At 46.7% G+C, this 13,784-nt stretch overlaps 1 protein-coding gene across 1 annotated transcript in view; it reads right to left on the reverse strand.

Annotated features, from left to right (window-relative positions):
• Positions 1-4,040: 4,040 nt before the first annotated feature.
• ahr2 (aryl hydrocarbon receptor 2) overlaps positions 4,041-13,784 on the reverse strand; it is a 120,193-nt gene continuing 110,449 nt past the window's right edge. The window contains exons 9-13 of the mRNA XM_021608873.2: positions 13,469-13,610; positions 11,787-12,012; positions 11,354-11,583; positions 7,283-8,816; positions 4,041-6,842 (exon numbers count right to left, since the gene is read on the reverse strand). Of these exons, the coding sequence (XP_021464548.2) occupies positions 6,735-6,842; positions 7,283-8,816; positions 11,354-11,583; positions 11,787-12,012; positions 13,469-13,610 (2,240 nt within the window). The 3' untranslated portion in view covers positions 4,041-6,734. The remainder of the gene's footprint in view (positions 6,843-7,282; positions 8,817-11,353; positions 11,584-11,786; positions 12,013-13,468; positions 13,611-13,784) is intronic.

The raw sequence follows: 13,784 nt of genomic DNA on the forward strand, positions 1-13,784 counted from the left end.
GACATAGCCCTACCATCTCATGGTCGAGGATGAGAATCACCGACTGGTCATCTGAATGCCGGAAGACCTCGTTTCCTGTCCCCTGTGTTTCCACGTCAGTTGAGAGTCCTGTGGTTGCCCTTCAGCCCAACATCCCGGAGGAATATCAGGATTTAAGGGAGGTATTCTCCAAGACCTGCACTACCTGTCTCCCTCCTCATTGCCCGTGGGACTGTGCCATTGACCTGTTTTCCAGTGCTACACCTCCGCACAGACGCATCTACCCTCTGTTGGTGTCTGAGACCCAGGCCACGGAGGACTACATTCAAGAGGCACTCCAACAGGGTTTCATCCGCACCTCCACGTCCCCTGCTTCAGCTGGTGTCTTCTTCGTGGCCAGGGAAGGAGGATTACGCCCTTGTATCGATTACCATGGACTCAATGACATTACCACAAAGTATCGTTACCCTCTCCCGCTGGTGCCGTCAGCCATCGACCACCTCCGTGGTGCACGGTTCTTCACCAAACTGGACCTGCAGAGTGCCTACAATCTCATTCGTATCCGGGAGGGGGATGAGTGGAAGACGGCATTTAGCACGATATCTGGTCACTATGAGTACTTGGTTATGCCCTTTGGCTTAGCTAATTCTCCATCAGTGTTCCAGGCATTCGTCAATGAGGTGTTCAGGGACATGCTCGGACGACAGGTGATTGTGTACATCGATGACATCTTGATCTTCTCTACCAACCTGGAGGATCACATCACTCGCGTTTGAGCAGTCCTGGAACTCCTCTTGGCTAAACACCTGTTCGTCAAGGTGAAGTGCCAATTCCACCAGAGGGCTGTCTCCTTGGGCTACCAAATCACCCCGCAGGGAGTGAGGACGGAGGACAAGAAAGTAGATGCAGTAAGGTCATGGCCAGTCCCAACCAAAACCAAGGGGTTACAATGGTTTTTGGGGTTTGCCAACTTTAACCACCATTTCATCAGGAACTTTAGCGACGTCGCCGCACCTCTCACCTCCCTCCTCCCTCCTCAAGGGTGGGCCTCGTAGGTTGATGTGGTCTCCAGCAGCCCACGAGGCCTTTCGTCTCCTCAAGGGGCGTTTCACCTCTGCCACCTTGCTAAAACCCCCAGATCCCACGCTACCTTTTGTGGTTGAGGTAGACGCATCGGAGGTGGGTGTGGGGGCAGTTTGTCACAAAGACAGGGGCCCCACTAAAATTGTATCCTTGTGCTTTCTTCTCCAAGAAACTGTCCCCCGCAGAGAGGAAATACGACGTTGGCGATCGTGACCTCTTGGCGGTGAAGTTGGCATTAGAGGAGTGGAGACACTGGCTGGAAGGTGCCAAGGAACCATTCGTCATCCTCACCGACCATCGGAACCTTGACTACATATGGACAGCGAGGAGACTGAATTTGTGTCAAGCCAGGTGGGCCCTCTTCTTCACCAGGTTTGACTTCATGCTGACCTATCACCCAGGTTCTAAGAACATCAAGGCCGATGCCCTGTACCATATCTACAATTCGGGAGAGGCTCCTGTCCAGAGGGCACCCATAATCCCAACCTCCCGAGTCGTGGGTCCAGTGGTTTGGGACGTAGATGTGGACATCCGCCAGGCTCTAGAGAGGGAGCCCGCAGCCAAGAATTGTCCTCCCGCGCGCATCTATGTTCCCACAAATCAAATCAAATCAAATCAACTTTTATTTGTCACATACACATGGTTAGCAGATGTTAATGCGAGTGTAGTGAAATGCTTGTGCTTCTAGTTCCGACAATGCAGTAATAACCAACAAGTAATCTAACTAACAATTCCAAAACTACTGTCTTGTACACAGTGTAAGGGGATAAAGAATATGTACATAAAGATATATGAATGAGTGATGGTACAGAGCAGCATAGGCAAGATACAGTAGATGGTATCGAGTACAGTATATACATATGAGATGAGTATGTAAACAAAGTGGCGTAGTTAGTGGCTAGTGATACATGTATTACATAAGGATACAGTCGATGATATAGAGTACAGTATATACGTATGCATATGAGATGAATAATGTAGGGTAAGTAACATTATATAAGGTAGCATTGTTTAAAGTGGCTAGTGATATATTTACATCATTTCCCATCAATTCCCATTATTAAAGTGGCTGGAGTTGAGTCAGTGTCAGTGTGTTGGCACAGAGATAAGGGATCAGCTGCTGACCTGGGAACACACATCTACGTTCCCACAGGGATAAGGGATCAGCCGCTGACCTGGGCACACACAGCTGTCGTCAATGGACATCCGGGTATTTCTCGCACCATCCATTCATCACTGAGAAATACTGGTGGCCCTCCTTGGTGCAAGATGTTACGCGGTATGTCAACTCCTGTTCCGTGTGTTCTCAAACCAAGTCCCCCCGGGATGCTCCAGCAAGGAAACTCCTGCCACTTCCAGTGCCTCAGCGACCTTGGTCCCATCTATCCATTGACTTTGTAACTGATCTTCCCCCTTCTGATGGTTTCACTACCATTCTAGTGGTAGTGAATAGATTCTTCAAGTCATGTCGGTTAATCCCTCTTCCTGGTCTTCCCACTGCTCTCCAGGTTGCTGAGGCACTCTTCCAGCAGGTCTTCCGGGATTATGGCCTTCCAGAGGACATCGTCTCGGACCGTGGCCCCATATTCACATCCCGAGTATGGAGGGCCTTCTTGGAGAAGCTCGGGTTCACGGTTAGTCTCACATCCGGGTATCGGCCTCAGTCTACCAGGCAGGTAGAGAGGATGAATCTGGAGCTGGGGAGGTTCATGAGGAGTCACTGTCAGGACCCTCAGGGTGAGTAGGCACATTTTCTTCCTTGGGCAGAGTACGCCCAGAACTCTCTACTGGGTTGACCCTTCCAGTGTGTGTTCGGTTTCCAGCTGGCACTGGCCCGGTGGACCCCGGGCCAGACCGTGGCTCCTGCGGTAGATGAGTGGTTCCGGCACGTGGAGGTGTGGAACAATGCGCCCATGAGACTCCAGTGCACCGTCCATCGTCAGAAGGAGCATGCAGACAGTCACTGCAGGGAGACCCCTGTGTTCCATCCTGGGGATCGCGTCTGGCTCTCTATCAAGAACCTCCCACTCTGCCTACCCTGCAAGAAACTGAGCCCCTGGTTTGCGGGGCCATTCAAGGTTCACCGGAGGGTCAATGAGGTGACATACAGGTTACAATTACCCAGTCACTACTGTATCTCACCCTCTTTATGTCTCCCTTCTCAGGCCGGTGGTTCCTGGTCCCTTAGCTGATGCTGTCCCCCACGACACACCTCCACCCCACCTGGACATCGAGGGGAGCCCAGCGTATGCAGTCAGATCCCTACTGGACTTCTATAATCGTGGGGGTCGGCTCCAGTATCTGGTGGACTGGGAGGGGTATGGCCGAGGAGCGGTGTTGGGTTCCGGCGGAGGACATTCTGGACCCCAACATCTGTGATTTCCACCTTCGCCGCCTGGACCGACCCGCGCCTCGTCCTCCGGGTCGTCCCCCTCGTCGACGTCGTCCTGCCGCTGGAGCTGCACGTCAGAGGGGGGGTACTGTCACGTCTGCTCCTCCCCTCAGGCGTACGACGTCGCCAGAGTACTAACCACCAGTCCTGGGATTCATCAGTATGCACACCTGGCACTCATCATTGCGCAGACCACCTGGACTCCATTGCCTCCCCTTTCATATGTCACTCACCAGTTGGTATTGTTCTTGTGTATCAGCGTTCTGCTTTAGGTTAGTGTCGTGTTCTTGGTTTTGTTTTATTAAAACGTTGCACCTGCTTCCAACTCACCACCCCATCATTACAACGGCTGTGTTGTTCCCAAATGTAATCAAGGTTTGAAATTATGTTTTAGTAAAATGCTATATCTTTTTAGGCTTCTTGCAGTCAATTTCCAGTGTAAATATATATTTATTCTGGCCACCCGACCATCCCCTCAAGAAAGAATTTGCCCGCGTCTGAATCTAATTGATCCCTGATCTAGAACAATGTGTTGCTATATTCAAGTGTCACGTTGGCATAAAGGGTTGGGAGACAGGCGCATAAATGCGTAATAGTTTTTTTTTATTAGACCCAAATTACGGCGTGCCGTGTAAAGGCACAGGGACAAAGACCAAAAACCACATACAACACACAGGGTTGAAACCCAAACAAAAGAGCGAGGAGTACCTCGAATAAATAACACAAGCACAATGATTAAAACACAGGCTGAGACCTGTAATCATCTGCGCAATCCACAATGGCACGAAAACCACAGCACAGGTACTCACACGAATCAACGGACATTGTAACAATAATCGACAGGACAATGATAAACCAAGAACACACTTATACTATTACTAATCACTGGGAATAGGGGCCAGGTGTGCGTAATGAAAGTTCCGGAGGGATCCGTGACAGTGTTATGATATGGTATACTACATACAGTATGTGTGATATATCTCAATACGTTGTATGTTTTTGATTATCTTTATTTACTTTTAAATTTGTATTTCTTTTTTCTGATGATAAAATTGTATAATTGAACCAATAAAAAAACATCTCACCAGGTCAAATTCCTGTTACATGTAAATGTACTTGATGAAGAAAAGGGATTCTGATAAGAACAGACAAACCTGTGTCAAGTCATTAAACCTCTTTAATGTGGAGATGAAATATAACAATTGAGGCGTAAGCGCCATGGCTGACACATTGGTAGAGGCAGAAAAACAACAAAAGCCACAAGGTGTATATTTATAAATACTGTTCTGAGAAAACAGGTCAAAAAGGGTTTTACAGACATGAACTGTTCTGTGTGCAGAAAACACATGTATAAAATAGTGTACAATAATAGATGTGAATCTTATGAAGGCCAGATGACTTAAAAATACAAATGAAAAATAGTATGTACACATTAAAATGATACTGCATATACAAAGGCACCTTGGCCTCAGTGCAGTAGTTATAGTGCCTACATTGTGCAGAAGCATACAGACAAGAATACTGAATACTATACTTTCAATATGGACACTTACGGTGTTCATTGTAGGTTCTGTATTTTTGTACGATTTCTGAAAGCACCCGATCCCCCTTAGAATACATTGAATCATCCACATTGAATTGGATCATTGATCATTCTGAAACTGTAGCTGCCAATACTGTATTACTTCCCTGTAGAACTGCAGGGCAATAAAATAATTCATCAAAGAAAGTAAAGTAAAGTGAAAGATATTCCCACATTGGCATAGGAGAGCATATCAACAATGCAGTTTGAACAGTGGCTCTACTTTTTCTTTTCAAATTGACTGGTGATTATATGCCTTTCCATGATTGGTTCATCGGTTTTCCTTCTGCATATTTATGCAAATGAGGCACTTCAACTATCTGATGCATTTCGGCATGAATACTTTACCAAGGCACCGCCCCTTCTTGGGTGTTTTCTATCAATAGAAGCACAATGGAAGCAAATAAAACTGCAGGTGCACAGGAATCCCACTGGGCACAGACATCAATTGAATGTTTATTCCAAGTTGGTTCAACACCATTTCATTGAAATGACGTGGAAACAACGTTTATTCAACCAGTGTGTGCCCAGTGGGACACTTCACAAAATAACAGAAAAGACTAAACTGGCTCAATTACATATTTATAGTTTTGGTTAAATGCTTATAAAAATACAAAAGCTGATTTTTTTTCTCAAAAAAACAAAACAACGCCGAGTAAATAAATGTATTTTTGTCGTTGATGTCATTACATTCTGATTAGAATATCTTGTTGTAATAACAGGATATATCACAATGGAGCATGGTTTGTGATGCAAGAACATGTGGCAAGTCTCAAAAGTCACCGCAAGGGAAAGAGTTTTCACATTTTCATTCAGGTCATTAGAGTATTATGATTGCTGGGGAATAGTTTTATTTTTACTCCGTATCAAAATAAGCAGTTGATACAGTTTAAACTGTATATCATCTATACATACATATTGTCCATAATATCGTATGCCAACATATTTAGCATTTTCCAAATACAAAATGCTCTTCTTTTTGCCCGTATGGTTATACTGTAGTCAATTTACCAGGCATCGACTATCTCACCTTTCCCCTTTGGAATTTGGCTAGATCCTATATGTTCAAATGCATTTAGGGATTAAAAAAAAACAACCTTAAAAGTAATCCCGGGAATCTAATTAAACGTGTTATCTCTTTTTCCCTATTACTTCTTACGTCATCATCTTTCGCCTGTCCTTTCCAAAATCATCTGGCAATTCTTTAACATCAGAGGCACAATGAGGCACAATTCAAAACAACCAATAAATATATTCTCTTTCCTCCACATCGACCAGACGTGACTGTATGTCCAAAATGGCACTCTATTCCCTACATAGTGCACTACTTTTGACCAGGGCATGCCCACCCAAGGAGAAAGCAAGTCAAGGAGGAGCTCGTGACAGTCACTGGAGCTTCTGTCTTCTGTCTGGTTGCAGAAGAAAAATAAGCCACACGACCCTCTGGCCCAAACGCCTTGTATCTTGCATCCAAACATACGATTTGAGACGCATAGAAGAGAAATGAAGGAAGCCATCTTGGCCAGTCTCCTTGGTGAAGTAAGGCATGGTGGTGGTAGAATCCCCAAAGGCACCTGGCTGTGTGAGTCTGTATGTGTCCGTGTATATGTTTTTTTAGCAAAGAGTGCTACTCATCAGTATCTCAACAAATTCCATTCAGCCGCGGAAAAGGTGGTTTCTTCCTCCTTGTAGAACCTTCTAGAAGTCACAACAGTTGTTTTGATTGTTCTCTGAGAAGTATGTGGTTCCGTTGGGCAGGGGCGGGAACTGGAACGATATGTTTTCCTCCATTGGACAGTTTGTGACCTGGATGGTGAATAATGGACCAAGTTAGCCACAACAGATCAGAAAGACAAGGGGATGATGTAATGCATGCAACCCACCGCAAACTGTGCTTGTTTGAGTGCTTTTAAAATCCTCATTATACCCTTCTCAAAGAAACCAACGACAATGGACAAAACAAATCTTCAAATGTGTGTTTAAGTACATACAACAGAGTAATTAGCTCTAAATGTTTCAATATACGTCAAGTACAAATATGAAACAGACACCTTCTTCCCAAAGGTCCCTTTGTGGCTCGTTATAACTGTCCTACTCGTAAAACCCTAAATACTGGTGCAATTAGAAACGCTGTAATCTGGTTGTAATAATGAAACAAGTCTCTGCCTTGAAAAATAGCTATTTTTACCTCATTGGGACAATCTGTTAAAATAAAGGTTACATTAAAATACTGGTGCCTGTTTTACCTGTGTCTGCCCGTTGCAGTTGAGGTACTGCTGCTGGACCAGCAAGCTGTCTGGTGTGAGGCCCCCAGGGGTTAGACCAGGCCCCACCTGACAGGACAGAGGGCTGATGTTGGTGTCACCCTGTAGGATTGCAGAGGACCCCACGATGGGCCCGCTGGAGTTCCTCTGGAAGTAGCAGGAGGCCTGGGAGGGACTCTGGTCGTGGAGGGGGGCTGTGGCCCTCTGACAGGAGGATGGGACCAGGGAACCAAGGGCCGTGTTGGGGTTTAAACAGACCCCGTTGACAGGAACCGAGGGGGGGTTGGTGCCGCTGAACATGCAGCTGTTGGAAGAGACGAGAGGACGGGTGACTTGAGCAGAGGTCTTTTGAGGCCTATACTGGCCTGATATTGTTTGAGCCCTGTTGTAGTTCTGGGCCTGAGAGTTCTGCTGTGGCTGGGCCTCGAGCCCAGGGATAGGGAGCTGGGGAGCAATTTGGAAGTCAGACACCTGGTTGTTATAAAAGCTGCCCGTGACATTGTGTTGGTGTCCATTTTGTTGGTGTAACATCGTGGGAAGCATTTGCTGCTGCTGCTGTTTCTGGGTCTGCAGGGAAAAGTGTCCTTGTAGGCAGCTAGCCGGGTTGGGATCTAGAATTACATCTTTTGGTTGATTTGAAAAATTCTGGGCGAAGGTTTCCAACAAGGTGTTGGTCACCATGTTGGTATTGGGCATGGAGGAAGGCAAGGGCATCCACATGGTTTCCTGACCGGGCACGGCAAAGGGATCTGATTGGCTTATGGAGCGCTGGTCCTGGAATGTCATTGGCTGATCATTCATGCCCCACCCCAGCAGCTGGTTCTGGATTGGCAGACCCATAGGAGCAGAACTCCGATTGGCAAGGCCTGACTGCATCTGTTGTCTCAGGGAATAAGACGCCAGCCCGTTACCAGGGCTGGACAGGATCTGAGAGGCCTGGAGGCCTTGCTGCTTACCTTTGGCTTGGTTCTGCCGCACCTGGGCACAGGAGCCAGCCAGGGCGGGGTTAAAGGCCAGAGGGTTAGCGTTGCTCTGCAGGCCCAGGTTCTCTCCCAGGGATTGGGCAAATGTGTTCCTGGAGGAAGCCTGCTGGAGTGTGGGGGCGTTCAATCCCATCTGAGAGCCCATGTGTGTCAGCTTCATCATGCCCCGAACGTTACTCACTGTTTCAGCCGCACTCAAGCCTCCCATCCCAAGCAACTGGTTCTGCTGGGGATCAACCCCCCAGTTGAAGCCCTTTCCTCCAGGCATCATGGTATTCCCCTGCAGGTCGACATTTTTAAGGCACTCTGGTACCTCCAAGAGAGGGTTGTTGACACTGACGGACCCCAGCAGTGAGCCCAGATGCTCGGGCATCTTGAGTCCTCCGTTCTCCTTGAAGAGATGTTCCTCCACATACGACAGGATGTCATGGTTGAGGATGTCATCAAGGTCCTCGGACATCTCACAGTTGCTGGAGCTCATCTTCAGCAGAGTGTTCTCCCAGTCCTTCAGCTCTGTGGGGTCCACATTCAGGCTGCAACAAGATAAGATCAGATCAGATAAGGTCCACTTCCAGGCTGCAATCACATCAAATACAACTTTATTTGTATAGCACATTTCATACAAGCTAGAGTATAGCAATACAATACAATGCGACTCACATCATTTTGTTTAAAGATACAATCAATCATAGAAAATAGATGGTAAAATTGCCTGAACAAAAATTGAAAGTATTTTTGTGGTAGTACAAGAAGTTTAAACATTTTAATTACGTGAGGCGGTGAAATACACTGCTCAAAAAATAAAGGGAACACTTAAACAACACAATGTAACTCCAAGTCAATCACACTTCTGTGAAATCAAACAGTCCACTTAGGAAGCAACACTGATTGACAATAAATTTCACATGCTGTTGTGCAAATGGAATAGACAACAGGTGGAAATTATAGGCAATTAGCAAGACACCCCCAATAAAGGAGTGGTTCTGCAGGTGGTGACCACAGACCACTTCTCAGTTCCTATGCTTCCTGGCTGATGTTTTGGTCACTTTTGAATGCTGGCGCTGCTTTCACTCTAGTGGTAGCATGAGACGGAGTCTACAACCCACACAAGTGGCTCAGGTAGTGCAGCTCATCCAGGATGGCACATCAATGCGAGCTGTGGCAAGAAGGTTTGCGATATTTGTCAGCGTAGTGTCCAGAGCATGGAGGCGCTACCAGGAAACAGGCCAGTACATCAGGAGACGTGGAGGAGGCCGTAGGAGGGCAACAACCCAGCAGCAGGACCGCTACCTCCACCTTTGTGCAAGGAGGAGCAGGAGGAGCACTGCCAGAGCCCTGCAAAATGACCTCCAGCAGGCCACAAATGCGCATGTGTCTGCTCAAACGGTCAGAAACAGACTCCATGAGGGTGGTATGAGGGCCCGACGTCCACAGGTGGGGATTGTGCTTACAGACCAACACCGTGCAGGACGTTTGGCATTTGCTAGAGAACACCAAGATTGGCAAATTCGCCACTGGCGCCCTGTGCTCTTCACAGATGCAAGCAGGTTTACACTGAGCACATGTGACAGACGTCACATAGTCTGGAGACGCAGTGGAGAACGTTCTGCTACCTGCAACATCCTCCAGCATGACCGGTTTGGCGGTGGGTCAGTCATGGTGTGGGGTGGATTTTTTTTGGGTGCCGCACAGCCCTCCATGTGCTCGCCAGAGGTAGCCTGACTGCCATTAGGTACCGAGATGAGATCCTCAGACCCCTTGTGAGACCATATGCTGGTGCGGTTGGCCCTGGGTTCCTTCTAATGCAAGACAATGCTAAACCTCATGTGGCTGGAGTGTGTCAGCAGTTCCTGCAAGAGGAAGGCATTGATGCTATGGACTGGCCCGCCCGTTCCCCAGACCTGAATCCAATTGAGCACATCTGGGACATCATGTCTCGCTCCATCCACCAACGCCACGTTGCACCACAGACTGTCCAGGAGTTAGCGGATGCTTTAGTCCAGGTCTGGGAGGAGATCCCTCAGGAGACCATCCACCACCTCATCAGGAGCCTGCCCAGGCGTTGTAGGGAGGTCATACAGGCACGTGGAGGCCACACACACTACTGAGCCTCATTTTGACTTGTTTTAAGGACATTACATCAAAGTTGGATCAGCCTGTAGTGTGGTTTTCCACTTTAATTTTGAGTGTGACTCCAAATCCAGACCGCCATGGGTTGATAAATTTGATTTCCATTGATAATGTTCGTGTGATTTTGTTGTCAGCACATTCAACTATGTAAAGAAAAAAGTATTTAATAATATTTCATTCATTCAGATCTAGGATGTGTTATTTTATTTTTCCCTTTATTTTTTTGAGCAGTGTATATTCAAAGTTCAATTTATTAAAATATCTGGTCTGATTACTATGTCAACCTCATTACTTTGGAATGTGGGTCAGTTAGATCACATATTTAATCACAAATAATTACACTAAGACTACTACACTTTTACTTATAAGGAATTAGAAATGTTTCAGGTTATCATTTGGGGAGAGAAATATAATGGACATTTGTGGACAAAACTTACTCAACCTTAAAAAATGGTTTAGTCTTCAACTACCACAACATATTTTCATCACTAACAAACTTCTAAACTTCTTCCACTAGATGCATCATCATATGTAAATAGTTTATGATTAGTGAATACTATAACGCAGTTATTCTGTTACATACTTCTCCCTATTAGCTGAAATTGTATTTTTTCAAAGCCATTTTAGCTGTCATGTTAGCTGTTCGGTCCGAACAAATTCACAAATTTGTGGCGCTATGCAGAAGTTGACTCCCTCCGGGCACATGTTGCTAGGCAACCCCTGCACTTGCCTGGGCAGGCCTGCTCCCTCCATGGCCAAAGCCAGTTTGAGAAACGTGCTAACAAACGTTAGTGCTGTGCAACTCAATAAATACTGCACTCTAAGTCATGATAGTGTTGCAAGACAAAGCAACTTTACTTTCACCTTTCAATTTTGTAATCTATTATTGTTTTTTTATTCATTTCTATTATTTATTCTACAGTAGAAGTAGTAGTCAAACCTGGAACACAGGCTGTTGTCCCCGATGATTTGCTGCAGTGTTTCCATCAGGTCCTGTACAGTGGACTCCTCCCTGATGCTCGCGTCCGGCCTGGGCATAGTGTGGTGTTGGGACTGCCAGGAATCACCAGGCACGTTGGCCATTGCGTGGCTGTTGCTGAAGGCCTGGTCTTCCCAGGAGCACAGCTCCTGAGGGTTGGGCGGCTCGCTGGAGGGCTCGCTGGGGCTGGTCTGCATGGATGAATGATTGAATTAATAAAATACTTTTCGTCTCAAGTCATCCTTAGCGACCCATCCTTACGGGGCTATTTGAGACATTGTCTGTGTCCAAAATGGCAACCTATTCCCTACATAGTACACTAGAGACCTATTGGCCCTGGTCAAAATGTGTGCATAATATAGGGAATACGGTAAAACAGAGTAAATTGCTGTACCTGCATGTAGATGGCCTGGTCCTGCTTCAGAATGGAGCCCAGCAGGGAGTCAGGGTCCAGGGCCATTTCTTCGGCCATCTTCCTGATCTTAGGGCCCTTGCTCTGGGTTGGAACGTCAGCTACGTCCAGAGAGAGGCCCACCTCGTAGAGAACAGCTTCCCCAGTGGCGAAGTTAAAAGGCAGCTGGAGTCTCCGCTGGCGAAGCTGCTCCTCACCCTCATTATTTCTTGAGGAAAAAAAAGGAGTATTAGAATAAAATAGAGTAGTATAGTACAGTAGAGTACAGTAGAGTAGAGTACGGCAGAGTACAGTAGAGTACGGTAGAGTAGAGTACGGCAGAGTACGGTAGAGTAGAGTACGGTAGAGTAGAGTACGGCAGAGTACAGTAGAGTACGGCAGAGTACAGTAGAGTACAGTAGAGTATGGTAGAGTAGAGTACGGCAGAGTACGGTAGAGTAGAGTACGGTAGAGTACGGTAGAGTAGAGTACGGCAGAGTACGGTAGAGTAGAGTACGGCAGAGTACGGTAGAGTAGAGTACGGTATAGTACGGTAGAGTAGAGTACGGCAGAGTACGGTAGAGTAGAGTACGGTAGAGTACAGTAGAGTACGGTAGAGTAGAGTACGGCAGAGTACGGTAGAGTAGAGTACGGTAGAGTACGGTAGAGTAGAGTACGGCAGAGTACGGTAGAGTAGAGTACGGTAGAGTACGGTAGAGTAGAGTACGGCAGAGTAGAGTACGGTAGAGTAGAGTACGGCAGAGTACGGTAGAGTAGAGTACGGTAGAGTAGAGTACGGCAGAGTACGGTAGAGTAGAGTACGGTAGAGTACGGTAGAGTAGAGTACGGTAGAGTACAGTAGAGTACGGTAGAGTAGAGTACGGTAGAGTAGAGTACGGCAGAGTACGGTAGAGTAGAGTACGGTAGAGTACAGTAGAGTACGGTAGAGTAGAGTACGGTAGAGTAGAGTACGGCAGAGTACGGTAGAGTAGAGTACGGTAGAGTACGGTAGAGTAGAGTACGGCAGAGTACAGTAGAGTACGGTAGAGTAGAGTACGGTAGAGTAGAGTACGGCAGAGTACGGTAGAGTAGAGTACGGCAGAGTACGGTAGAGTAGAGTATGGTAGAGTACGGTAGAGTAGAGTACGGTAGAGTACGGTAGAGTAGAGTACGGTAGAGTACAGTAGAGTACGGTAGAGTAGAGTACGGTAGAGTAGAGTACGGCAGAGTACGGTAGAGTAGAGTACGGTAGAGTACGGTAGAGTAGAGTACGGCAGAGTACGGTAGAGTAGAGTACGGTAGAGTACAGTAGAGTACGGTAGAGTACAGTAGAGTACAGTAGAGTACGGTAGAGTACAGTAGAGTACAGTAGAGTACGGTAGAGTACGGTAGAGTAGAGTACGGCAGAGTACGGTAGAGTAGAGTACGGTAGAGTACAGTAGAGTACGGTAGAGTACAGTAGAGTACAGTAGAGTACGGTAGAGTAGAGTACGCAGAGTACAGTAGAGTACGGTAGAGTAGAGTACGGTAGAGTAAAGTACGGTAGAGTACAGTAGAGTACGGTAGAGTAGAGTACGGTAGAGTAGAGTTCGGTAGAGTACAGTAGAGTACGGTAGAGTAGAGTACGATAGAGTACAGCGCAGAGTAATCTTGGATTGGATTGTCCAGATGATGACTCTACTCACGATAACGGTCTCTGTCTGACCATGATGAAGTCGGGCCTCCCTCCCTTGTAGATCAGTCTGGCGTTAGCCTGAACCCAGATCCACACACCATTCTTGGCCAGGAGCCTAAACACAGTCAGACCACTCTCACCTGTCTTTATCACTAAGGAGGGAAACAGACACAAGGAAACTGTCAAAAACAGGGTCGGGTACAGCAAATACAGAGAACTCATTTGTTTTTGTTCATTTCATTCATTCATTGTTTAATCCATTTGTTGCTTCAGTTATTCATTCATTCATCCGTTCAATCATTTGTTAGTTCATTCAAACATTCAAA

The sequence above is a fragment of the Oncorhynchus mykiss genome, chromosome 7 (assembly GCF_013265735.2).
Source record: "Oncorhynchus mykiss isolate Arlee chromosome 7, USDA_OmykA_1.1, whole genome shotgun sequence".
NCBI classification, from domain to species: domain Eukaryota; kingdom Metazoa; phylum Chordata; class Actinopteri; order Salmoniformes; family Salmonidae; genus Oncorhynchus; species Oncorhynchus mykiss.